General features: G+C 38.5%; 1 protein-coding gene across 2 annotated transcripts in view; it reads right to left on the reverse strand.

The window, feature by feature from the left end:
• Positions 1-25,468, reverse strand: part of ASB2 (ankyrin repeat and SOCS box containing 2) — a 74,754-nt gene extending 49,286 nt beyond the window's left edge. Inside the window, exons 1-2 of one of the 2 annotated variants that reach the window (XM_074235475.1) lie at positions 25,089-25,468; positions 226-475 (exon numbers count right to left, since the gene is read on the reverse strand). In XM_074235475.1, coding sequence (XP_074091576.1) covers positions 226-464 — 239 coding nt within the window. In that variant the 5' untranslated portion in view covers positions 465-475; positions 25,089-25,468. The remainder of the gene's footprint in view (positions 1-225; positions 476-25,088) is intronic. The other variant, XM_074235474.1, reaches the window with a different exon arrangement.
• Positions 25,469-25,798: the final 330 nt, after the last annotated feature.

The raw sequence follows: 25,798 nt of genomic DNA on the forward strand, positions 1-25,798 counted from the left end.
TCTGAAAAATGTTAAGAACTTGGATTCAATGTTGGCCTCCTTGACCAAATCCAGCAGATTTTCCACTACATCATATGGTCTCCCTTTGCTTGATCAAACTCTTGGCTAGGAAGGCAAGGTTCTGTTGTGTAACCATCCTTTCCTCCTTTCACCCTTCCAGCTATCCCAGGTTCCCTTTCTCACCCAACTCTGCCCTCCACTATGCAAAGTTTGTCATTCACTTACCTAGTCCATGGGTAAAAATGGGCAGGTGGCCTGTTGGAGCGATTGGCCACAGCTGTTTCTCGTGCTGCTGTCCGAGCTTTCTGACAACTTGGGTCAGCTGGCTGCCCAGGGGAGCCATCGGTCAGGCTCTGCTCGATGGCCATTTGGATAAGCTCATCTTCACTCATACTGCTATATAGACTGTATTCTTCGTGCCCAATGGTTCTCTGGGCACTAGATGTAGTGATCTCCATGGCCATTCTCCTCTGATCTGTTATCATAGGGTAAGGAAAGAGAGTTCAATAAGGGAGGAAAAGAAAATTAAACTGAAAAGTTTTGTGGAAAATAAAAGTATCCTAAACACTAAGGTAGTTTCTCACAAGACTCTTGTGAGAATTAGCTACAAGGCAATATTTCAACTACAAGGAAAAAATATCTTTTTAACTAAAATTTTAAAAATATGGAACCTATTCTATTTACCTATTCTATTTCTAGGTTCTAAAGAGGATATATGAATATTTAAGAGACAGTTCATGCCCTCAAGACTCTTACAGTATAGGAGCATGGACAATATATAGAAAATTACAGAGATGTGTGCTATAACAGAAAATGAAGGAAAGTGGTGCTTGAGGCAGCTAAATAATGGAGAGGATAGAGAGTACTGAGTGTATCAGGAAGATATTGAGTTCATCCAACATCAGATATTATCTATGTGACCTTGGGTAAGTCATCTAACATTTTTTGCCTCAATTTCTTCATCTATAAAATGGGACAAGTCATCTAACTTCTTCTGCCTCAGTTTCCCCATCTATAACTTGGGACAAGTCAGCTAACCTCTTGCCTCAGTTTTTCCATCCATAAAATGGGGGTGATGACAATGGTACCTACTTCTCAGAGTGGTTGTAAGGAGCAAAGGAAATAATACTTAAAATGTGCTTGGGACATAGTATGTAAATGCTAATTATTATTATTATTATTACTAAAATAAAATCTGAATTTAACATTTATTAGCTGTGTGTCATTTTGTCCTCCTTGGGCTTCAATTTATTCATCTGTGAAATGGGAATAATCATAATAATAATAATAATACCTGCTACCCTTCCTTAGAGGATTGTTATGAGCAAATCATTTTTAAACCTTAAAGGACTATAAAAATAAAATAAAATATAATATAATGTATAATAAAATAAAATGCAAAAACTAATTAAAAATATTATTGAAACAAAGTGTCTTCCTTTATAAAGAGAGGCAGGCAAGAGACATGATGGCTACAAGAATGGTAAGATCTCAATCTTTTAGAACTGGAAGGGGAAAAAAAGGGGGGGTGGCTAGGTGGCGCAGTGGATAGAGCATCAGCCCTGGAGTCAGGAGTACATGAGTTCAAATCTGGTCTCAGACACTTAATAATTACCTAGTTGTGTGGCCTTGGGCAAGTCACTTAACCCCATTCACCTTGCAAAAAGCAAAAAAAAAAAAAAAAGAACTGGAAGGGATCAGGTCTCCTCCCCCCAATACTTTAATTAAAAAAATACAAACTGCTATGTGACCTTGATATACCCTAAAACTATTAGCCTGTATTTTTCTTCCCTTTGATGGTCAAATTCCCAGAAAAGACATCTGCTTTTATTATCCTCTATATTCTCATCTTGTACTCACTTCCCAACCCCTTCAATCTGATTTTGGTCCTGCTACTTGGCTGAAACTTCTCTTTCCAAGATTATCAACCATCTCTTAACTGTAAAAGCCAGTGACCTTTTCTCAGACTTCATCCTTCTTGACCTTTTTTCAGGTTTTGACCATGTACTTCTCTAGGAAAGTCTCTTTCCTTGGTTCCTAGGATGCTACTCTATCGATCACCTTCTTCCTAGATTCCTTTGCTGAATCATCATTTGTCACCTACACTCCAATTGTTTGTGTACCCCCCCAACCCTCAATTAAAGTTCTGCCCTGAGCCTTCTTCCCATGATAGATTTTCTTAATGATCTCATCAATTCCTTTGGTTCAATTACCATAGCTAGGCATAAAATTGCAAAACCAATGTATTTAGTCCAGATCTCTCTTCTAAACCCCAATCCAACAATACCAACTGCCTGTATGAGGAAGTATGATGATGATGATGATAATAATAATGTTTGTCCTTAGTTCTCAAAGAAGACCATAAAGCACTTGAGGAGGTACACACTAGCCTCACTTTTTTCCTCCAGAGTCATCTGGGTCCAGTGGCCAGATACGAATCAGAATGACCAGAGAAAACCCTGGGTGCCAGGCAATCAGCGTTAAGTGACTTTCCCAAGGTCACACAGCTAGTACCAAATGTCTGAGACTGGATTCGAACTTCCATCCTCCTGACTCCCAGGTCAGTGCTCTATCCACTGTGCCACCTAGCTACCCTTATGAAGAAATATTGTGGTCTTCTGAATGGTCTTTCTTACTTCCATTCTCTCTCTCTCCACATTGCTTTTCAAAGAATGACATATAGTTATGTAATTCCCTTGTTCAAGAAACTTTCAAGGATCTCTACTGTGTCTGAAAAAATACAGCCATTTCAAACTTCTGACAATTTAGCTTCAGCTCCCCTTTATAGACATTTTACATGAATCTGCTTTATGTAATCTAAATTTCAGACAAAGCAGCTTCTTTCTTATTTCTTGAATTTTGCATTTAATCTGTCACTTTCCTACTGTGCCCTATGTCTGTAGTGTATTTCAACTTCAATTCAACCTATTGGAATCCATAAAGTTCTTGGAGGCTTCATTCAGGTACAAACTCCTAGAGGAAGTCTCTTGATTTCTCTCCTGCCTCAGTTGTTAGTGTCCTTCCTTTATCTCAAATTATCTTGCTTATACTGTAATCATAAAGGTTGTATCTCCTAGTAGAATTTAACTTCCTTAAAAGAAGCAATTTCACAAGTTATCAGTTTTAAGCCCTGAAAACAATACAATTCACAGGATACTCTGTATTACATTTTATTGGTTGCAGTGGGAAATGGGAGGAGAGGAGTCAATATTACCAGTACCCAGCAGAGTCTTTCATCTAGGTAAATAGATGAAAGAATAAGCTTGCTGAATAGAATTAGAATAGAAATAGTATTAGCTCATTTAGTCTACATTTCTTTCTTTATTGAGAAGTTAAATGATTTACTTGCCCAAGGTCACAAATCCTGGGCCCAAATCTAGTTCTTGACAAGTTTCTCAACTGTAAAATGGGGATAGCAATAATTATATCAGAACTTTGAAAATATAAAGTACTTTTAAAAAGTACAATATAATACAAGGTATGTGTCCCTAAAGCTCCAGTCTGCTCCAAGACCCTATATAATACAATCAATGGACCCATTTATTGTTGTTGTCTAGTCATTTTTCTGTCATGTCAGACTCCTTGTGACCCTATTTGAAGTTTTCTTGAGAAAGATACTAGAGTGGTTTACCATTTCCTTGTCCAACTCATTTTTCAGAGGAAGAAACTAAGGATTAAGTGACCTACCCAGGGTCACATAGGTAATAAGCATCTGAACCTTTTATTAAGTACCTATTATGTGTTAGACACTACTCTATGCATTGAGAATACAAAGTTTAAAAAGAACCAATTTCTGCCTTCAAAGAGCTTTTTTCTGTGATGTGTATATATATGTGTGTTGTGTGTGTGTGTGTGTGTGTGTGCCTGTATGTACATTTTATAGAAATACATATATATATATATATATATATATATATATATATATATATATAATTAAATCCAAGGTAATTTTGCAGGGAAGATACTTTAAGTAAGGAGGATCAGCAAAGATTCTAAGGTAAAGGTGACAAGGAAAGTACCTTTCAAATCTGCAGAATGGATGATGCAAAGGTATGAGAATAGAAGATACAATGTGTGTGAAAAACCAGGGAGAAGGTAAATTCGGCTTTCCTCTAGGATAGGACAAAAAGAGAAAAGTATCTTAAGAGAAATATAAACAAAATGTGGAAGGAGAAATTCTTTCTGTCCAGGGGCATCAAAGGAAGCTTCATAGAAGATTGAAAAGGCAGAATTCAGGTTCTAATTTGAAATAGAGAGCACGGAGTTGGTAAAAGTACAGAAGGAATGTAGAGTCTGAGTCTCCTGGTTTATCTGGAGTATGGTAAACATGAATAGGAATAGTGGAAAATAAATAACTACAAGGAAAATGAGGTTTTATTTCAGATCCATCTATTCACTGATTAAACATAAACTTATTGAGCACCTATTATGGGCAATTATGAGTGGATAGGAAAAGGAAAGGGGAGAAGGGAGGGTGGAATGAACAAAAAGATGCAGCAGCGACTCTGCCCCCCAAGGCTAGCAAAGAGAGAGAAAACACAGATGTCCTATCTAAAATAAATACAAGTTAATATGAGAAAGGTGGCACAGTGAGTAGAGTGTTGGACCTGGAGTCAGGAAGATGAGTCTACCCAAATTCATATCTGATCTCAGATACTTCCTAACTGTATGATCCTGTCACTTAACCCTATTTGCCTAAATTTCTTCATCTGTAAAATAATCTGGAGAAGGAAATGTAAACCACTCCAATATCTTTGCCAAGAAAACCCCAATTGAGTCATGAAGAGTAAGACTCAACATAACAATAATACAGCTAATCCATAGCAAAGTCAAGTCATGGCCTCACCTCCCTGATGTCATGGTCTTCTTCAAGAACAACAAAGCTAAAGTTTACATTCAGTTGCTCTGACACCAAAACCAGGAGTGTTTCAACTTCACCACACTGGAGCAGATTAGATTTGATGGATGAAGGGAGATTGGGAGGGCACATTCAGGGGGAACATTCTGAAGGAGTGGAAGGCTTTGTGAAGGAGTGGAAGGCTTTGTGAACATCAGTTTGCCTCTTGCCTCTGTTAGGGTTGAGTGCAAGGTGAAGTACTTATCTGTAGTCAGCTCAAGAATGGGATAAGTGAAGTACTTTTCTTTATTCAATTCAAGAATGGGGGGATAAAATAAATACTTATTAAGTATGAACTCTGTGCCAGTCAATTTTTTTTACAAAAATTTATCTTATTTCTTTCTCACAAAAACCCTGGGAGGTAGGTGCTGTTATTATAACCATTTTACAATATGGCAAACTAAGGTAAACAAATGATATGACTTACACAGAGTCACACAACAAGCTAGTGTTTGAGGTTGAATTTGAACTAAAGTCTTTCTCCTTTCAGACCCAGCACTCTATGGTGCTGCCTAATTCAGATCTAATTCTGAACAAAAGACTGCAGAAATATAACAATACTCTAACATCTCACATTCCTCTACTACAGTAGCCCTTGTAAGGCAATAAAAAGGACTCTGGTATATTTTGGAAGATTTTCCTGTGTTTCTTGATTCAAAGTCTGGACTAAGGAAACCGGGGATATGGTCCGGGTCCCCCCAACATTGCTGAAAACAACTACCTACATAAAAACATAAAATTCACAATACTAGAGACTTATTAAATGAAGGAAACCAAAATAGGAATCCTAAAATGTATAGTCATGCATCCTAAAGATGTGTGTAATTGTCATATGTGTAAAGATATGGTACCTAGGGGTGGCTAGGTGGTGCAGTGAATAGAGCACTGGCCCTGGAGTCAGCAGTACCTGAGTTCAAATCCAGCCTCAGACACTTAATAATTACCTAGTTGTGTGGCCTTGAGCAAGCCACTTTAACCCCATTGCCTTGCAAAAATCTAAAAAAAAAAAAAAAGATATGATACCTAGTTTACAAAGTGAGATTTTAAAAACATATATATTATATACACCATACGTACATATTCAATTGTACACAATACATTTATATATATATATGTGTGTGTGTGTGTGTGTGTGTGTGTGTGTGCGCATATATATAATTTTATATCTACATATACACACATTCACACACCTACAACACATATATCTGGTTATCAGGTTGATTCTAAATCCTCACCAAGAGATGTTTTCCTTTCTCCTTTCTCCCTTCCCTTTCTTGCATGATTCAAGCATCAGTCTGTGACTAGCCCTGTGCTTAGAATCCTGTAGGAGCACAGGCTGCACAAGACAATGTCCACTCTCAATGAGCTTAAACTCCAATGGGGGAAATGAAAGAATATTTGAAGGGGGGGAAAAAATCAGAAAACATTTGAAAGAATTAGGAATCAGTCTCTTTAAAAGTTAGACCTTCCATCTTTACTCTTCAAATCCCTCTTCTCAGGTCTCCCATTCTCTAACCAAAAACATACACACACACACACACATACACACACACACACACACACACACACACACACACACACACACACACACAAGTATATATAAGTTACTGCCATGATCTTTGAATTTTGTAACATTTATAATTATTGGAAGGATTCACTCATATAAAGTTTATTCTCAGTCCATTTTTCTCCATTCAATCAAGAAACAGATCTCCAACTGAGGAGGAAGGTCCCCCTTTTCATACAAATATCACCACCCCTACCACCATCCCCACATAAGACCAACTAGGTGGTATAGTGAATAAATCACCGGGTCTGACCTCAGGAGGACCTGAGTTCAAAACCGGCCTCCAACACTGGACACTTACTAGTTGTATGTCCTTAATCAACTCACTTAATCCAGATTGCCTTGCAACCAGTGCAATTTCCAATCATCCTGATTCATATCTGGCCATTGGACCATGATGACCCCAGAAGGGATAGTGAGGCTGGTGACTTAGCACAGCACCCCCCCCCACACACACACACACACATATACACATACACTTAGAGCCAATTCATGGGCTAGTCAAGGAATGACCTCTGTGAAGCATGGTCTTCTTCAAGAATGGAAGAACAAACACAAACATCATCATCATCATCATCATCGTCATCTACATGCCCATGGTCAGTCTAAGAGCTTCCAGGGCATTAGCTACTATGCCTTGGAGTGGCTATGGTGACACCATATTCTAGATACATAAATGGAAAATCAGAATCACAGAATTTAGAGCTTGAAGAGACCTTAGAATATAACATTGTTAACATTGGAAGAGACCACAGAATATAGAACCTTAGAGCTGAGCTAAAACTTTCAACACTACATCCAGCAGATATTTTAGATGTCATTTGTCAAATTTCCTCATTTTACAGATGAAAACAGGTCCAGAGAGAGGGTTTGAGTTGCACTTGATGGTATGCCCAAACACATAGAAAAATTCATGACATCGGTGAACAAAGGTGAATCATAAGACTCAGAAAGGGAACTTAAGAGATCTTAGAGGTGATCAAATTTAATCTAATTTTGCAGGTGAAAAAAATGAAAATCATAAAACTGTATTGAACAGTAATATTCAAATAGTAAATTGTGGAGGATCATAAGACTGAAACAAGTTATTTGGTCTCAGATAGGAAAAATATTTGAATTCAGGAGGGTCAAAGGGGACAGTTAGATGGTCCAGTAGATAGAGTACCAGGTCTGAGGTCAGGAAGACTCATCTTTCTTGAGTTCAAATCTAGCCTCAAACACTTACTGGACAAGTCACTTAATCCTGTTTACCTCAATTTCTTCATCAGTAAAATGAGCTGAACAAAAAAATATCAAGCCATTACTGTATCTTTGCTAAGAAAACCCCAAATGGAATCACAGTGTTAAAATGTCCAGATAACCTGGATAACCTCAGTGCTGCCACTAGCAACGTAAACACAGACAAATCACTTCAATTGTTTTGACTTTCAGTCTATCTGAAAAAGTTGGGGCAGTCTTAAAAGTCCTTCTAAATCTTCCCCTGCTTTCCCATATCCCACAAATTCTAGCTGTCTAGCTGAGGCTCTCCCTAGGGTAGCCCGAGCTCACAGCTGTTCTACCCTAGGGCAGCAGGGGAAAAAAATGTATCAACAGACTCTGTGGAGAAAGTGACCCGGTAGAAGAGTGGATTGTGATGAATAATGAATATTTCCTAAGTAAACACACCAAGGCTTTTCTATACATAATAATACCCCAGGGAGACTAGAGAGGGAGAAATTGTATTTTAAGGGAAAAAAAATACAGGCCCACATGGGAAGAGGTTTATATGGAAGGCCTGACTAAACACGGCTAAGCATTTGTGATGGGACAGGGGAAGAATGGTGTCATGGGGTTTGAGGGCCCCAAACTCCCTCCAAATGGAGCAGCCTATCCTGCAGCTGCTCTCCCCATATCATCTCCTCATGGAACAGTCTGCCCTCTTTCTCTGCACCCTGGGAGAGAAATGTTCTATTGCCAGTGGGCAGCACTTAATGTAATGAACTGGTTTTTTGGCACAGAATGGTAATTACAAATGAACTCCATTAAGTTCATGGGAAAGTGTGGTTTCTCTAACCCTCTTAAGTGCTGACCATATGGTGCCATGCTGGCCCTCTTGGCTTCCTCTGTCTCTGTCTTCCCTCAACACCTGCTGATGACGAGAGGGTCAGTCTTAATCTTTAGCGGAGTGTAGTCTATAGGGAAGTAATTTCAGGAGAAACAGAAATTCATACCCTTCCTCCCTCAAAAATCTTCTTGCTGACATAGGGGTGATGATCAATCTTGATGGACTTGCTCATTCCATCCAAGCAACAACCAGGGACAATTGGGGTTGTCTGCAATGGAGAATACCATCTGTATTCAGAGAAAGAACTGTAGAGTTTGAACAAAGACCAAGGACTTTACCTTTAATTTAGAAAAAAACCTGATATCTTATTGTCGGATCTTTCTATCTCTTATACTTTATGTTTCTTCCTTAAGGATATGATTTCTCTCTCATCACATTCAATTTGGATCAATGTATACCATGGAAACAATGTAAAGACTGGCAAATTGCCTTCTGTCGGGGCTGGGGGGAGGGAAGTAAGATTAGGGGGAAAATTGTAAAACTCAAAATAAATAAAATCTTTTTAAAAAGTCTTCTTGCTGGTGTCTGCAATACCATTCCATCAGAGACTAATCAATGCTATTGTTATTGTTCATTTGGGTCCAGTTCTTTATTACCCTGTATGGGATTTTCTTGGCAATGATACTGGAAAGGTTTGCCATTTCCTTCACCAGTGGATTAAGCAGACAGAGATTAAGTGACTCACCCAGGGTCATACAGTTAGAGAGTGTCTGAGGTCTAATTTGAACTCAGGTCTTCCTGATTCCAGTTGCCTTCTAATTAATTTCTTTAGACTAATTTTCAAATACAGATACTTTTCCTAGCTGAAGATTTTTTAGGTAGAGGAAGTGAGCCCTGGTGTTATGGTCCTTGGCTGCCCTATTGTAGACTGTAGTATGTTTTACCGATTAACAACTGGAGGAGACATTACCATATGGAATAAGGAGCCTGACAAGGCCATGAGTTTCCTTTAAATGGAGGTATAGTGTACGTCAGAGATATCCCACACATGGCTTAATCCCCCTACAAAACTTCTGAGTACTCCCAGTGAAGAAACTCCCTCTACCAATGCAGATCAGCAGCTGAATTCTTTTGTTGTTTGTCCTTCATTTTTTTTTTAGTTTTTGCAAGGCAATGGGGTTAAGTGACTTGCCCAAGGTCACACCACTAGGTAATTTTTGAGTGTCTGAGATAAGATTTGAATTCAGGCTCTCCTGACTCCAGGGTTGGGAATCTTTCCAATGCACTACCTAGCTACCCCTATTCTTCATTTTCAAAGAGGACCAAAGATATCATCAAATGACAGCATGACTTGTAAGTGTACTGGATTTAAGTGAGGAAGTATTTCAAAGTGGTCAGTCTTACTCTTTTCCAGTTATCAAAATCCAGTGTTGAGACAGAAGTTAAAACTATGAAGATGACCCAGGATGCAGTGGATGACTATAACTTAACCTTCTTTGGTAGATAGTGCTTCCTTGTTGTAGAATTCAGAGGTCCAAACCCTTTCCCTTAGATTTTTTTTATTAGAATTGAAAAACAAGCAGTTTTAAGAGAGTGATCTGAAATGTTAAGACAGGATGTGTGAGAGGTAGATCTTGAACCCTGGCCTTACTGACAGGGAGACTACTCTCTATCCCCTATGCCAGTGATCTCTTTCTTTCAAGACGTCCAAATCAAAATGGACAGTAGTCATTAGAAACCTGATTCTTGGGAAGTCTGATCTTCCCCAAAGTTTAAGATGATAATTGATCAGAGGAATATGTTATTTACAAAAGAGTGGGGAAAAGTTAAGGGGGGAGGGAATGTCATTTCAAGTCACTTACAAGTTAATAAGGAGGGATGGAAGGAACCAAACAAACAAGCCTTTTTAAAAAAAAAAAAAAAGATCCTTCTCACATTAAGATGAGTTATCCAGGGCTAATCCTAGGATCGAGATTCCCTGCCAATGGGACTGAAGCCAAAGACTGTCATATTTACAGGCTGGCAGCAGTGTTGGAAGATTTTATGTGAGAAGTTTTTTTGTTTTGGTTTTTTTTTGGGGGGGGGGTTCCCTCACATGAATGCACTCATTGGATTTAGAGCTGGAAGAGACCATCCAGATCATCTCTTCCAACCTCCTCGTCTTAGAAAGGAGGAAACTGAGTCATCAAAGCCAGTTGACCATAGTTAGATGATGTGGGACTCAAACTCAGAACCTCTGGCCCTCCCTCACAAAGATTTGTGGGGATGGAGACACATGAGATTTCCCCTGAGGAAATCTACTCATTTTGAGAGTTGAGAAAGGAAAATAAGTGGCCAACCAAGCCAGAGAAATCTGCCTAGTATAGTGATCCTCAGATCATGGGAATTTTCCTGACCTCATTTTTAGAACAAGATATCCATGCCCTATACCTCCGTCATACTAAGGTTCAACAAGCCTACAAAAGAAGCTTAGTGGAGCCTTTAGTCAGAGGACTGAATGTGAAAGGAAGTCAGTCGATCTTGGATTCCATCCAGTTTGGTTTGTTTACCACAGTACTAGAGGACCTATAATAATATGTCAATCTGTGCTAGAGTATTGTAGAGAGGTTCGAGAGTATGAAGTATCTAATTTACGGACAACATGCTCAAGAAGCCCTTGGAGGTGGAGGTCAAGTCCAAGAAATAATAACTACTCACATTTATATAAGTACTTACTTCACAAGCTAGGCAGGATAATTATTATTAGTCTCATTTTACAAATGAAAAAAATGGAAACTCAAAGGGTTCATGACTTGCTTAGGAAGTATGGGAGGGAGAACTTAGGGTCTCAGGAGGTAATAAAATTTGATTCCCTCATTTAACAAATTAGGAAAGTGAAGCCCAGGGATGTTGTAACTTTCCTAATGCCATGGAGAAGGAATTTGAACCCAAGTGTTATAATTCAAGAATTAGGAATGTTATCATGCTGTCTTTCATAAACCCCAGGCTTATCACAGGCAATGATAGTTAACCATTCTACTGACAAGAATGTGAAGGTTAGTCTGTTGAGACTGAGGGAGGCAGTAGAAAGGGCACTGAGTCTGAATCAGAAGACCTGAGTTCAAATCAAACCTCTGCCCTTAGCTATCTGTATCACTTTGAGCAAACCCCTATTTCTCTTTTGCCCTCAGTTTCTTCATCTATCAAATAAGGCTAGTGGACTAAAGGCCCTCTAAGGCCCCTATTAGCTCTAAGTTCATGATCCCATATCTAAGAACAGAATTCTTTTCTTTAAACCAGGCTGCCATCTCTTTAGCCTCCCCAAATTCCCTAATACTCAAGCTAAAGATGAAGAAGAAAGTAACTTCCCCAAATTCCCAACTACTAAATCTAAAGATGAGGAAAGAGGTAAGGAAACCTCCTCAAATTGCCAATAAAGTTGAGAAATAAAATTTCCAAGTTAAAGATGAAGAAGGTAAAGGAGTCTCCCCAAATTCCCAACTACTCAAGCTAAAGATGAAGAAGGAGGTAAAGTAGCTAAGGAAAAGATCATCACCTAGGTTAGAGATCAGGAAAAGCAGCCTCATCTAGAATATAGCCCTTGTGCTGAGCTCAGCAGGCAGCTAGGAATTCTGAGACAGTGATAAAGAGAAGGAATACTGTTATGTTCCAAAAAATGTGGAACAAAGCACTTTTTGCCTAAACTATTTTAGCCTTGTCTTATAGCAATATACTTTTCTTTTCTTGTTCAGTCATGTTTAAAACTGACCCAAATGAGTGAAGGAGGAGAGAGGAAGAGGGGAAGGAGAAAGAGGTCTTGGCAAAGATACTGGAGTGGTTTGCCATTTCCTTCTCTAGCTCTTATCTTGCCTATGAGATTGTAAATAATTCAGAGGCAAAACCAGTGCTTCACTTATCATTATATTTTACTAAACAGCTTTCATGATGTCCTACATATAATAAGAACTCTAAAAGAATAAATGAATTTAGAGGATGTGGCTAGGTGGCATAGTGAATAGATTGGTTTGCCTGGAGTCAGGAAAACTTGAGCAGTTTGACACTGGACAAGTCACTTAACATATTTGTCTCAGTTTCCTCATCTGTAAAATGAACTGCAGAAGGAAATGGCAAACTACTCCAGTATCTTTCTCAAGAAATCCCCAAATGAGACCACAAAGAATTGGACACAACTAAACAATAATCTACACTAGGTACTGCAATATTTACAAATGTATTGGTCCCTGACCTTATGTTATAGTGTTGTTTATTAGAAAAAAGTCCTAAAGTGAGGATCAGTTGACTTGCCTTTTAGTCTTAATTTAACATTAAAAGTCTAACTTCAGTTTCCTCATCCTTAGGATGGAGGTTTTAAAAACAATTTTCTTAACTTCTTTCCAGTTCAAAGAAGTTCTTGGGGAGGTAAAACACAGGAAACAACTCAAGGTTGTAAGCCATTTACAAATCATAAAAGAACTATTGCAGAACATACCAGTCTCATGTAATTTAGAAAAGTGGAAGAGGGACCTCAACAGTCAGTCCAATCCATATCCCAAAAGAATTCCCATAGCAATGGTCATCCAATCAGAATATGATCTCTTTGGGGGGGGGGGGGTAACTAGGTGGTATAGTAGACAGAGCACTGACCCTGGAGTCAGGAGGACCTGAGTTCAAATCCAGCCTTAGACACTTAATAATTGCCTAGCTGTATGATCTTGGGCAAGTCACTCAATCCCATTGCCTTAAATAAACAAAAATTTTTTCTAAAAGAATATGATCTCTGTATACATAGTAGTGGAATGAGAACTCACTTATCTTCATTGTTGTTGAGTCTTTTTCAGTTATGTCCAATTCTTCATGACCCTATTTGGGGTTTTCTTGGCATAAATACTATAATGGTTTGCCATTTCCTTCTCCACTCATTTTATAAATGAAGAAACCAAAGCAAACAGGATAAAGTGATTTTCCTAGTGTCTCAGAGCTAGTAAGTGTCTGAGACTAGATTTGAACTCACTAAGGTAGAGTCTTTATGACTACAGGCCCAGAGGTCTAATCACTGTACCTCCTAGCTACCCTTTCCATCCTTATACAGAGACCTAGTTTCCAGACAATAATCTAATATAATCAGCGTATATATATATATATATATATATATATATACATATATATATATACATATATATATTTATATATGTGTGTGTGTGTGTGTGTGTGTGTGTGTGCGTGCGTGCGTGCGTGTGTGTGTGTGTATGGGGTTGATGGGGGAGAGACAAAGTATTCACTACCAGCGGAGGGCTAGGATGAGTGGATTCGAGCAAGAAACAGCTCAAGAAGTAATGTGGTATAACAGAAAAACTGCCGAACTTTAGTTGATGAGACCTGAGTTCCAATCTGGACTCTCTGGTGTATGTATGCCATTGGTTAAGTCACTGAACCTCTCTACATTTCAGTTTCTTAATCTGTAAAATGAGGATGTTGGAATATACAATCTCTATGTTCCATCCCAATTCTAGATCCATAATCATATGCCTCTTCAGAGAAACCACAGGCCTCCAGACACCTTTGGAATTTATATCTGTTAGAAGAGGATTAGTTAAGGAAAAGATATCAGTAGAAATCAATTCTCAAAGTCTTTTCCCCTAAATTAAAAATAAAAACATATCTTTGCCCTTGAATTGCCTCTGGTTCTGGAGGGTTTGACCATTAATAGGGAGAAAAGGTCCAAAAGAATGCATGGCATGTACTTTGCTGAAAAAAGGTTGGTTCTAGGGAAGTACTCCAAGATATGGAATGGTAATAAGGAAAACTGATCAGGGAACTACAAAGGAAAAGCTATGGGAGAATGTAAATGGGGAGCTAGAAAGGGGGGGGGGCAAGCACATGCCCATCTCACCCCTACTATAAAGGTTAATAATACAGGGAGAAGTGTTAGTGCTAGCTTGCTCTGGAGGGTTGCAAAATACTTTCACTAACATGCAAGCTTCACCTCTAGGAAGACCCCATTTTAAAAATCATCCCTGGACTGCCTGGCTATCTTCCAAGTGGTGTAAAGTTTCTATAGTTGGGCAGAGCCTAATAACAGCTAGGTAGGATAGGGTGCTAGTCCTAAAGTCAGGAAGACTCATCTTCCTGAGTTTATGTCCTCAGATATTTAAGTGACTTAAGTGACCCTGGATAAGTCATTTAACCCATTTTGCTCATTTCCATAAATGAACTGGAGAAGGGAATGACAAGCCACTCCAGTATCTTTGTCAAGAAAGCCTCAAATGAGGTCACAAAGATTCTGAATATAACTGAAATAACTGAACAACAGTATCTGTGTGTGTTTCTTTGCACATATGTGAATTACTGTATTGGAGTATGGCTGTATATGGAGTATGTTCTACACGGAATGTCTCCCTCTTTAGATATGTTCTTTCTCTTCATCTCCTTCACTTAGAATATCTTTTGCTTCAATATTCAACATTAATACCTTCTACTGAAGAAGACCTTTTCCAGCTCCTCCAGTGGTTAATTCCTTCCTTGCAAAAGTCACCTTACATCTACTTTCTATTTATCTTGTATGTGTATTTTTATTTACATATCTCCTCTATTAACATGAAAGTCCCTTGAAGACATGGATTGATTTTTATCTTTTTTGTATCCTCAGCACTAAACACAAGGGACTTGGTAAATATGTTCTGAATGATTGATTGAGAAATTACATACATATATATGTATGTATGTTTCAGTATATTTTTTGCATGTGTTGGGAGAATAAAAGGTAAGGACAGAACTCTTCTAGTTTTCTATCACCTGTTTCCACTCAACTATGAAATATAGACTCCATAAGTTGAGAAGTAACATTTGGATGTGACTTTGGGAGGACCTCAGTAAGATCTTTTGAGTAGGCTTAGGGAGAATAGGAGCTTTTCACTAAATAATAGCCCCAAACTTTATATGTAGAAAATTGGCTTCACACTACACATAGCAGACATGGCACCTATTATGATATCTTCTTTACAGATGGAGGAACTAAAATGCAGAGAAATCGACCAACTTGACCAAGGTCACACTTCATGAAAGTCCTGATGAGGCAGGGTTCTTGGATACAATTCAGATTTTGATCATTACAGGACAAAGCCTAAGGGACTTTGATCTCCCCCTGCCAGACCTGGCCCTGTCTTTATTTTGGCGGCTCCTGGCCAGTACAGCTGCAGTCAAAAATAACACTGTGATTCTCAGCACCCTTAGACTCCCTCAGGATGATGACACATGGGAATCACATGGGGCACTGGAATGAACTCCTGGCAACCTCCTGACTTAGTCCTTTCAAATGTCAATAATACACTCACAGGTTGCCGTAGGGTAGAAATAAAGTATTATTTTTCCTAAACCAACTGGTTGGACATTGTTCAGATCATCACTAAATAGTCAACAGTTTCTAAGTGGGTTGAAAGAATAACAGTCTAATCCCCAGGATCCCTTGTTCTCCCCCTAGCCCTCTCCTCCCCCTCCCCTCCCCCTCCATTCCCAGTTCACCTATACTCAATAAAAATCTTCCTACCATCCCTTCTCCAAAATTCTACTGTACTATTATTACTGACTTTATTACTCATTTGATTCCATTTTCTTTCATTCTTTATTTCATGTCTTCTTCTACAGGATTAGAATCCTAGAATATTAGTCCTTAGAATTCATAATATGAGAACACAGAACATAGAAAGTAAGAGCTGAAAGAAACCTTGAAACACAGAATCTTAGACCATAGAATACAGAATATTTAAGCTAGAAAGGACTTCATAGAACAGATCCTTTAGTCCAGAGGTTCTTAACCTGGGTGGGGGGTCAGATATCCATAGATAGATTTCAGGGTAGCTGTGATACTAAAAAGGAAAAAATTACATCTTTTTTTGTTGTTCTTGTTTTAATTACTCTTGGTTCCAATTACACTCATTTGGAATTTATTTTACTTATTTAAAAATATGATTCCAAGAGGAGGGTCATAAGTTTCACCAGCCCACCAAAGGGGTCCATGGCACAGAAAAGGTTAAGAATTCCTACATCAGTCCAATCGTTCATTTCATAGATGAAGAAATGGAGATCCAGAAAGAAAAATGGTTTGACCAAAGTTACTTACCTAGGTCATGTCAAACCATTTTAACCATTAATGAGTTAATAATCCATGTGTCCTCATTCCCAGTGTTATGCCCTTTTCACTAAATTGCCTTATTCTTTGAGGAACCAGATACTATCACGATTACACGCTCCATCACACTTTACACCGAATTTTTGAAAAAATTGCCTGTCTGATTCTCTAGCAAGTAGCCTGGTATAGTACAAAGGACACTGGGACTAGACACTGGAAGACCTGGGTTCTAGTCCTAACTCTGCCACCTATTAGCTGAGTGACCTTAGGCAAGTCACCTCACCTCCTCAGATTCAATTTTCTCCTTTATAAATAAAGAGGTAGGACTAGATGGTATCTAAGCCTTCAAAACCTTGGTCAGTTTAGTCACTGCCAATTGACTCACTAAACTGGAGATATTCTCCTAATTATCCAGTACAGTAAGCTGCTCCAAGTTCCTTGGCAGCTAATCTCTCAGAAAGTGTACCACTTCTTTCTTTCCTGATTCACTCTTCCCCACAAAAATCTATTGTCTTAAATACATTTCCTCAGGGCATAGCTGGATGACTTTGTTTAAACAATTCAAGTTCAGATATTAATAACTTCCATTCATTACATTTTATTCTTAATGACTTATTGTAATAGTTCACATTTCAACAATAAAGCCTCTACATCCACTCATTACATATTCTCCCCATTTTGCAGATGATCAAATTGAGGTCCAGAAAGATTAATTACTTGTTTGAAATAATGTCAGAGACAAATATGAACTCACATTTCCTTATAAGTCCTGGGATCTTTCCACTACACCCACATTGACTCCCAGCAAGTGTTAAGGAGTTTTCACATTTGCATTTTAGCACTAAGTTTCAATATCTTTCCTTAAAAGACTTAGAGAGATTACAGTCCTGAGGACAATATGATAAGGGAATGAATGGCATCTAGATGTTTTGGTGTAGAGAAAGTGGACTCTTTGCCCTTCTTAAGTCACACCACATCATCAGTGTCCTCTTCCTCTTACGAAGGAGATTGCAGGACACTGCTTGTCTGTGTCACTCTTGCCCTTATTGGATGAAAGAGATTATTCCTTTTCCCTGACTGAGATCTTCAGACTGTGACTCTCATTTTGGCATGTTTGACAGGGTATCCAGTCCCACAGCATTTCACTGCTTCAGGTATCTAGTTTCGTAGTCTCTTTCGGGCTCAGCCCATCAGGATATTGAATCCTCTTCCCCCATATAAAGATTTTCTAAAAGCTTCTCTTGGCCTTTCCAATCATGGGCTTAAATATTAGCATCAGAATCCTCAAATCTCTATTGTAGGATTGGACCCCTTTTGACTTTGCCAGATTGCATAATGCATTATACTCCTCTTTAAGAAATTATAATATTTCAATTTTTATTATATTTATACCTCCTCCTCCTCTCCCTCAAAGGCAGTGATGTGTATTGTTTATTATCTTGTAGCTCCCAGAACAGAGAGAAAATCTCCTGGCCAACCATTGTATGATGAGCCCTTCTTTAGTTAAGCTGGTCCTTGGACAGTAAAAATAGTATGTCCCCAGGACCATAATCAAAGCTTTCTTCTACAGAGACCTGTCAGAGCTTGAGCTGGGCTGGCACAACATGTGAAAGCCCGGGGTCATGTCCCTACCATTATCAAGTAGGCATCGGAATAGAACTTTTATGGTTCCATAATGTCTAATAAATATTTGTAGAATGAATGAGTCAATAATAACAACACATTTCTTTAGTCACTTTAAGATTTACAGAGTACTTGCTTTAGAATCACTGTGGGAGGTAAATGGTATAAAGATTGTCAACTCCATGTTAGAGATTGGGTGATATTTGTCCTTTGTTCTCAAAGAAGACTATGGCATCAGGGAGGATACCAATGCAAGTACATGAATTGGATTTGAGTGAGGTAGGGGCTGTGCTAAGTCCCCAGTCTCACTTTCTCCTCCAGAATCATATGGATCCAGTGGCCAGATCTGAATCAGGATGAACAGAGATGGCCCTGGATACCAGGCAATCAGGGTAAGTGACTTGTCCAAGATCACTACTAGTTTCAAGCATCTGCATCTGGATTTGAACTCCCATCCTCCTGACTCCAAGATTAGTGCTGTCTCCACTGAGCCACCTAGTTGACTGGGTAACTGAGGCTCAAAAAGGTAAAGCAACTTATTTATAATCACAAAGCTAGTAAGTCTAATAACTAGGATTCAAATCCAGGTCTCCTAGTCACAAATCCATTATTCTTTGCATTATACTAAGCAAATCATTTTGCCTCAGTTTTCTCATCTATAAAATAAGGATAATAATAATAGTACCTACTTCTCAGGATTTGGGGGGAGGATAAAATGAGATAATGTTTAACACAATATCTGGTGCATAGTAAACACTTATCTATTATTATCCTTTTTGTTTTTGTTATTTTTATTATTACTATTTTTATTATGATGGATGGATGAATGAATGGATGGACAGACAGATAAGTGGTTAATTGGTTGGCTATTGGTAAAATAGGCTATTGGTTAAAAAAGAGGTAAAAACTAAGGGTTTCCTAATAAATTTGATAAACTCAAGTAGCTAATCTAAATCATTCAGACTGTAAAAATCCACTCTCTGACAAGGCATTTCATTTCAAGGAAATGAGAAAGAAAACTAATAATGGAGAAGTAAAGAAACCCTCTTACTTTAGTGAGGGCCCAGTAGAGATTAGATAATCTTATCTAATGGACAATTTTGTGACTTCCCCTAGCTCTATTTAATTATACAAACATATAAGTACTCACAAACACACTTGCACATGACCCTCTAATGGTTTGATCTCTCTATAATCTTCCTATCTAATCCTTAGCTCTCCCTTTTCAGTGGCTCTTTCCCTATTGACTACAAACCCTAAAACTTTCCTTATCCTCTCTAGATCCCACTATCCCCTCAAGATATTAGATCTTTCCTCCCTTTTGCTTCCAAATTTTTTGAAAAAAAAAAAAGCAGTCTACACTTACTGCCTCCATCTCTTCTCTCACTCATTTTTCAACCTGTCTCAGCCTGGGTTCCAGCCTTCTCCCTCATCTGAAACTACTCTCTTCAATAATCTCAAATGATCAAATCTAAATTTCCTTTTCTTGAAGAAGAAATTCTTCACCTCTCTGCAGCATTTGACATGTAATCTTCCTAGAATTTCTTCTTTTGGAGTTTTTATGACACCAATCTGTTTTGGTTCTATTTTTCCAGTGGTTCCTTCTTGTTCTCTTTTGGTGCATCATTATTCATTGTCATAGCCGCTATCTGTAGGTACACCAAAAGTTCTACCCATCATCTTCTGTCTCCTCTCTTGGTACATTTTTTTAAGGGTTTTGCAAGGCAATGGGGTTAAGTGGCTTGCCCAAGGCCACACAGCTAAGTAATTATTAAGTGTCTGAGGTCGCATTTGAACTCAGGTACTTCTGACTCCAGGGCCCATGCTCTATCTACTGCGCCACCTAGCTGCCCCTCTTGGTACTTTCTTGACGAATTCAATAATCCCCTATGGTCTTAATTATCATCTCTATGCTAATGACTTCCAAATCTAAATATGTATATAATAATAACTAGTTTATATTTTTACAAGGCACTTTTACAAATATTAACTCATTTGATCCTCACAACAACCCTGGGACCTATATGTTATTATTATCTTTATTTTACAGATGAGAAAAACTGAGGCAAACAGGATTAAGTGATGTGCTCTAAGGTCACATTGCTTATAAGAGTCTGAAATAAGATTTGAACTCAAGTCTTCCTTATTCCAGGCAAATCATTCTATCCACTGAGCCACCTAGCCACCCTGATATCTCAAAGGCTTCTCAAATTCAATATGCCTCAAACAGAATTCATTATCTTCCCCCCAAAATTCATTTCTCTTTTGCCATTCCCTAATATTATCAAGAGTACCATATTAATCAATTGATAGATTTTTGCCATTTCCACCTCCACTATGTCTTTTGCATGTGATGTGGCCCCTTCTTTCCACTGACACTAACACAGCCACTGCCTTCATTACCTCTTGCTTGGACTATTACAGTAGCTGATCTCCCTGCCTTTAGTCTCTCTCCTTTCTCATCCATCCTCCACCCAGCTGCCAAAATGATTTTCCTAAAGTGAACATCCAACCATATCACTCCCCTACTCTATAAACTTTAGTGGGTTCCCTTATCCTCATTTAAAACTTGGCACCACCTGGTTCCAATTTACCTTTCCGGCCTTATTACAAATTCTATGGTCCAGACAAACTGGCCTTTTTACCATTCTTCATACTTGACAATCATCAAGACTGTGACAATAGCCTTCAGATTGGACACCATGCTTCTAGACTCCACAGAGCTATCAGAATAATCTTCCTAATGTGCAGGTCTGACTATATTACTCCACTGTTCAAGAATTCTCAGTTATTCCTAGTTGCCTTGCTAAAATACAGACTCCTCCACTTGGCCTTTAAAGCCTTTCACATGCTGTCTCCCACCTGCCTCTCCAGACATACCTCACATTACTTACTTCACATGCTCAGGGCCAAGATGGCACTGTCTCCTAAATTCATGCCTTAGCACAGACAGATAGTTCCTCTCCTCATCTCTGCATCTTAGAATGACTAGCTCTTTTCACGACTCATATCTAGTTGCATGTCCTATGGCAAGTGTTTCCAGACTTTTCCCACCTCTCAGTGCTCTCCCCCCTTCAAATTACTTTGCAATGATTTATGTGGCTTCAGTTATATTACCTAAGTAGACTATGCAGCCTAGCACCTATAGCATGGTAGGCAAGAATTAAATGTTTGTTGTTGAAACAGGGAAGGACCTGAGGAAAGATTAAGCAATGACTCAAGAATTTATAAGTGATTGACTGGGACCTATGTGGAAATGGTAGGTGAGTGGGTAGATCAACTGTGTGAAGCAATAAAAGAGGCTAAGTCATTAAGAAAAGATATTTGAAGGGAAGTGAATGATAAGGAAAGGATATTTGGAAGGGAGAAATATGAAGGGATGGGAGGGTAAGAAAAAAGAAGAAAGGAATAAAGAGAATTACAGAAAGGAGAGTAGAGCCCCTAACAAAACAAAAACAAATAAAGCCCTAGTGGTTGGAAAGGAAGGAAGAAAAAAAGGGAGAAAGGAAGGTACAAGGAAGGAAGAAAGAGGAAAAAGGAGAAAATAGGTGGCAAGAAAAGGAAAAAGAATGAGAAAAGGACATTTAATTTATAGAAAACTTGGTGCTACAAAACTGATAAATCCCATATACACAAATCTCAAATATATATATATATATATATATATAGAGAGAGAGAGAGAGAAATAGAAAAAGTAATTTAGATATCTTAGTCAAGTTGATTGATCCCACCAAAGCCACAGTTTTCTCCTCCTCACTCTGCTACCTCACAGCATTGTTATGATTATCCAACTAGAAAATGGTAGTGATTCATTCATTCATTCATTCATTCATTCATTCATTTATTTGTTTTGGGGTTTTGCAAGGCAATGGGGTTAAGTGGCTTGCCCAAGGCCACATGGCTAGGTCATTATTAAGTGTCTGAGGTCGGATTTGAACTCAGGTCCTCCTGACTCCAGAGCCAGTGCTCTATCTACTGCACCACCCTGCCACCCCAACAATGCTTAATATTTAAATAGTACTTTGCATGATTTCTCTAATTTGATCCTCAAAATCTTACAATATTATCAATCCTTATAATACATAATATAGTATTACACACATTAAGATTAATATATTAATATAATAACAATATATTATCAATTATAATTTGCATTTTACAGATGAGAGAAACCGAGGTTGAAAGAAGAATAAAGGTTAACAGCCAGTATGTGTCTGGGGCAGGATTCAAATTCACATCTTCCTGACTTCATAATGGAAACTTGTTTTTCTTAATGTTATTGATAACAAAATCCTATTCAGTCCCAAAATATTTCTTCTAAACCTTGAGGATCCATTCATCATCATTCATCCTGGTCTCTAAGAAATCATCAGCTCCATCTCCCTGACTTGGGGGGTAGGACTCAAATCCTAGTTAATACCTCTTTGGCTGACATCCTGCATTGCCTTTTCAGGACAAGTGCCAATAAGCATGCATTGGTCTAAAATCTCTATTGAAAGCACAAGACATCAGTGGACCATTTGACCCTGTTTGGGGTCTTGGGCTTTCCATAAAGTTAAGCATTTGCTCTTATGACAATGAGCTCAGGAAGTCATGAGGATAAAAATAAAGTTGCTTTTTCCCAGTTTTAGTATAGATGCCTCTACTTCCCAGGAATTCACTCAAACAACTGTTGACCCGACCCCCAATCCAAGCACAGTGTTGGCAGTGTATACCCAAGAGACACACGTAGGGAATTTACTCTGTGTCCAGGAGGTGGGTTATGCACAAGGGTCACAGGGTTGCCTAGAAGTAGACAAGTGTGGGAAGGACCTGGCAGCTGTGATTCTCTTCTGATCTCCAGCCATTAAAATATTCCAGCACCCAGATTTAGAAGCCCTACATAGAAACTAGTAAGTTAAGCATTTTCATTGGCTCACAGGACCACAGGATTTAAAGTTGGATAAGACCTAGAAATTCCTCAGCCTTGTCGTTCTTAACCTTTTCAGTGTGATGAACCCCTCTGGCAGTCTGGTGTTAGCTTTGGGCCCCTTCTCAGGATATTTTATATGCATAAAACAAAGTACACTAGACTATACAAAGGAAACTGATTATATTGAAATAAAGTTATCAAAATGTTTTTAAATGGATTCACAGATCCCTGATTTAGTTCAACCTCATTAAATAGAAGAGCAAACTGACCCAGTGAGGTGATTTGGCCAAGGTCATATAGTTAGTATCAACCTTGTGATCCAAACCCAGGTTTTCTGATTTTAATTGTTTTTTTACCATCGCAATATATTGTCTTTTTCCAACATGTACTCCCAATCCCAAAGGATAGGCACTCTGCTTCTGCCTTTTGGCATCTGGTCACTTTCAGCACATTTCATGTTGAAAAAAGTTTTTTTCTGCTTTCTACTGGTGACTTAACTCCTCACACTTTTAAAAATTAAAACGTATTTTTTAATTAACAGAAATCTATTTGCTCTCCCCTCTGACCCCCACCACCTCTACCCCACTGATAAAAAAAAGAAAAAGGAAAAAACAAATTTCTTGCAACAAATAACAGATTCATCTCATATTAAAATACAGGCCCAGTTTATGAATTTTAATAACAATACTCTTCTGAAGAAGTCATTTCTAAGTACCTATCAAGGAAGAAAATCAAAAAGGGTGCCTATGGTGCAAGGACAGATGATGCAAGTCGAAATAGTCACAGCTCCAGAAAGAAGCATGAGGTTTCCAGTGGAGACCCCCTCCCTCTTCCATCTCCTGCAAGTAAATAGTTCAACTCTTACTTGCCCCAGCTGTCCAGACTCATCCAACTGTTCTAAAAGTACATTTGCAACATCTAATAATACTGTCAAGTTGTGATTCTGCAGCAATTCACTGATTTGAAACGTTATACGGACACAGAGCTGTAGTCATTTCCCCCATAACTCAAGTGCTTATAAATTTAATTGCAAACTTAAATCTACTCAACTTTTAACAATATCAAAAAAGTGCAAAGGACTAAAAATCAGAAATCCCTGAGACCTAGTCCAGGCTCTGACACTAACTTGCTATTGACAGCTTTAAGCAAGTCACTTTTCTACTCCAGCCCTCAGAGTTTTCCAACCTGTAAAATGATTGGACCTGAGTAGAGGATCTAGCTGAGGTCTAAGAGTGAATTTTCCACCCAAGTCAGACCTTACACCTTGCATGTGTTGTTGCACCGATGTGAAAAATTCCCAATGTAGAAACTACACACACACACACACACACACACACACACACACACACACACACACAATAATGCACATAACCAACTCCTGGAGTGCTGGATAGGGCAGTGAAAAGTTAAGTCTTTGGCCAGAGTCACCATAGCCCTTTGTGTCAGTGACAGGTCTTGAATTCAAATCCTCCTAACTCCAAAGTCCACCTTTTAGCTGTTAATTGCCACACTGACTCTCTATAGGTAGTATTTATATAAACACACTTTAATGTTCAATGAATAGAAATGCTTTCCTCAAAGTCCTCTGTGTACTACACCTGCAAGAACATAAGTCAGTAGCAGTATCACAGTTAATTCCTAATTCTGAACACTTAAGTGAGAGACTGAGCAAATGCTTTCATGTAACTACATCTAACATTTCATCTCCTGTCCACTTTTCCCCAAATTAGATTTAAATCATCCACCACACATTAGGACTAAAGATATGAGGGAAGGAGGGAGAAGAGAAGAGAAACCTGGGGGAAAAAAAGATAACCAAGTCTGATTTGCAAGAAGCAAATATTCCCACCACCCACCCTTTACCACCAGCAGCTCAGATTTTGGCAACTAACAAAACAGATTTTTTTTTATAAGTTCTAGAAAAGAAAGATGAAAACATACCTGTTAGGTTCTGAAACAAGAGAACAATGCCCCCAAAAAGAATGACTTCCTTGATTTTATCTTCTGATTTTCATTCCTTTCTTTCCCTCTCCTCTCCCCACCTAAAACCCTAATTTTTTCATCTCTCTCCTTTCCCCGAGTGTCTTGATGTATTACAGCGCAGCTTTGAAACACTCCTCTTTCAAGCTGAGTTTATTTCGGGACCACCGCATGACCAGTGATGACAAGCCAAAATATAAGTTGTTATGAATCTCAGATTTCCTGTCTGAAGATTACCCTACAGAAGCTTTTATCCATTTTTCAGTTCCCCTCGGGTAACATTAATTTGTTGAACTTTTCTTCATAAAGTATCCTGTAGCTAAATGGCACAGCATTGCCCTCATGTTACAACATCATTTGTGATCCTTGACATGTAGGCCATATATGGACATGTTTCTGGAACTATCCAAAAAAGCAAGAGAGGGAAAAGGGAGGAGATAGAAGAAGAAGGAGAGAGAGAGAGAGAGAGAGAGAGAGAGAGAGAGAGAGAGAGAAACAGACAGATAGGCAGAGACAGAGACAGACAGATAGACAGAGACAGAGAGAGACAGAGACAGAGACAGAATAAGAAAGGATAGGAAAGGAAGAGGGAGAAGGAGGGAGAATGAGGATATAAATGAGTCTGGTTTAAATGAATTTTTTAAAATGTTTTAATGATCTGAAGAATGGAG

The sequence above is a fragment of the Macrotis lagotis genome, chromosome 4, assembly GCF_037893015.1.
Source record: "Macrotis lagotis isolate mMagLag1 chromosome 4, bilby.v1.9.chrom.fasta, whole genome shotgun sequence".
Taxonomy (NCBI): Eukaryota; Metazoa; Chordata; class Mammalia; order Peramelemorphia; family Peramelidae; genus Macrotis; species Macrotis lagotis.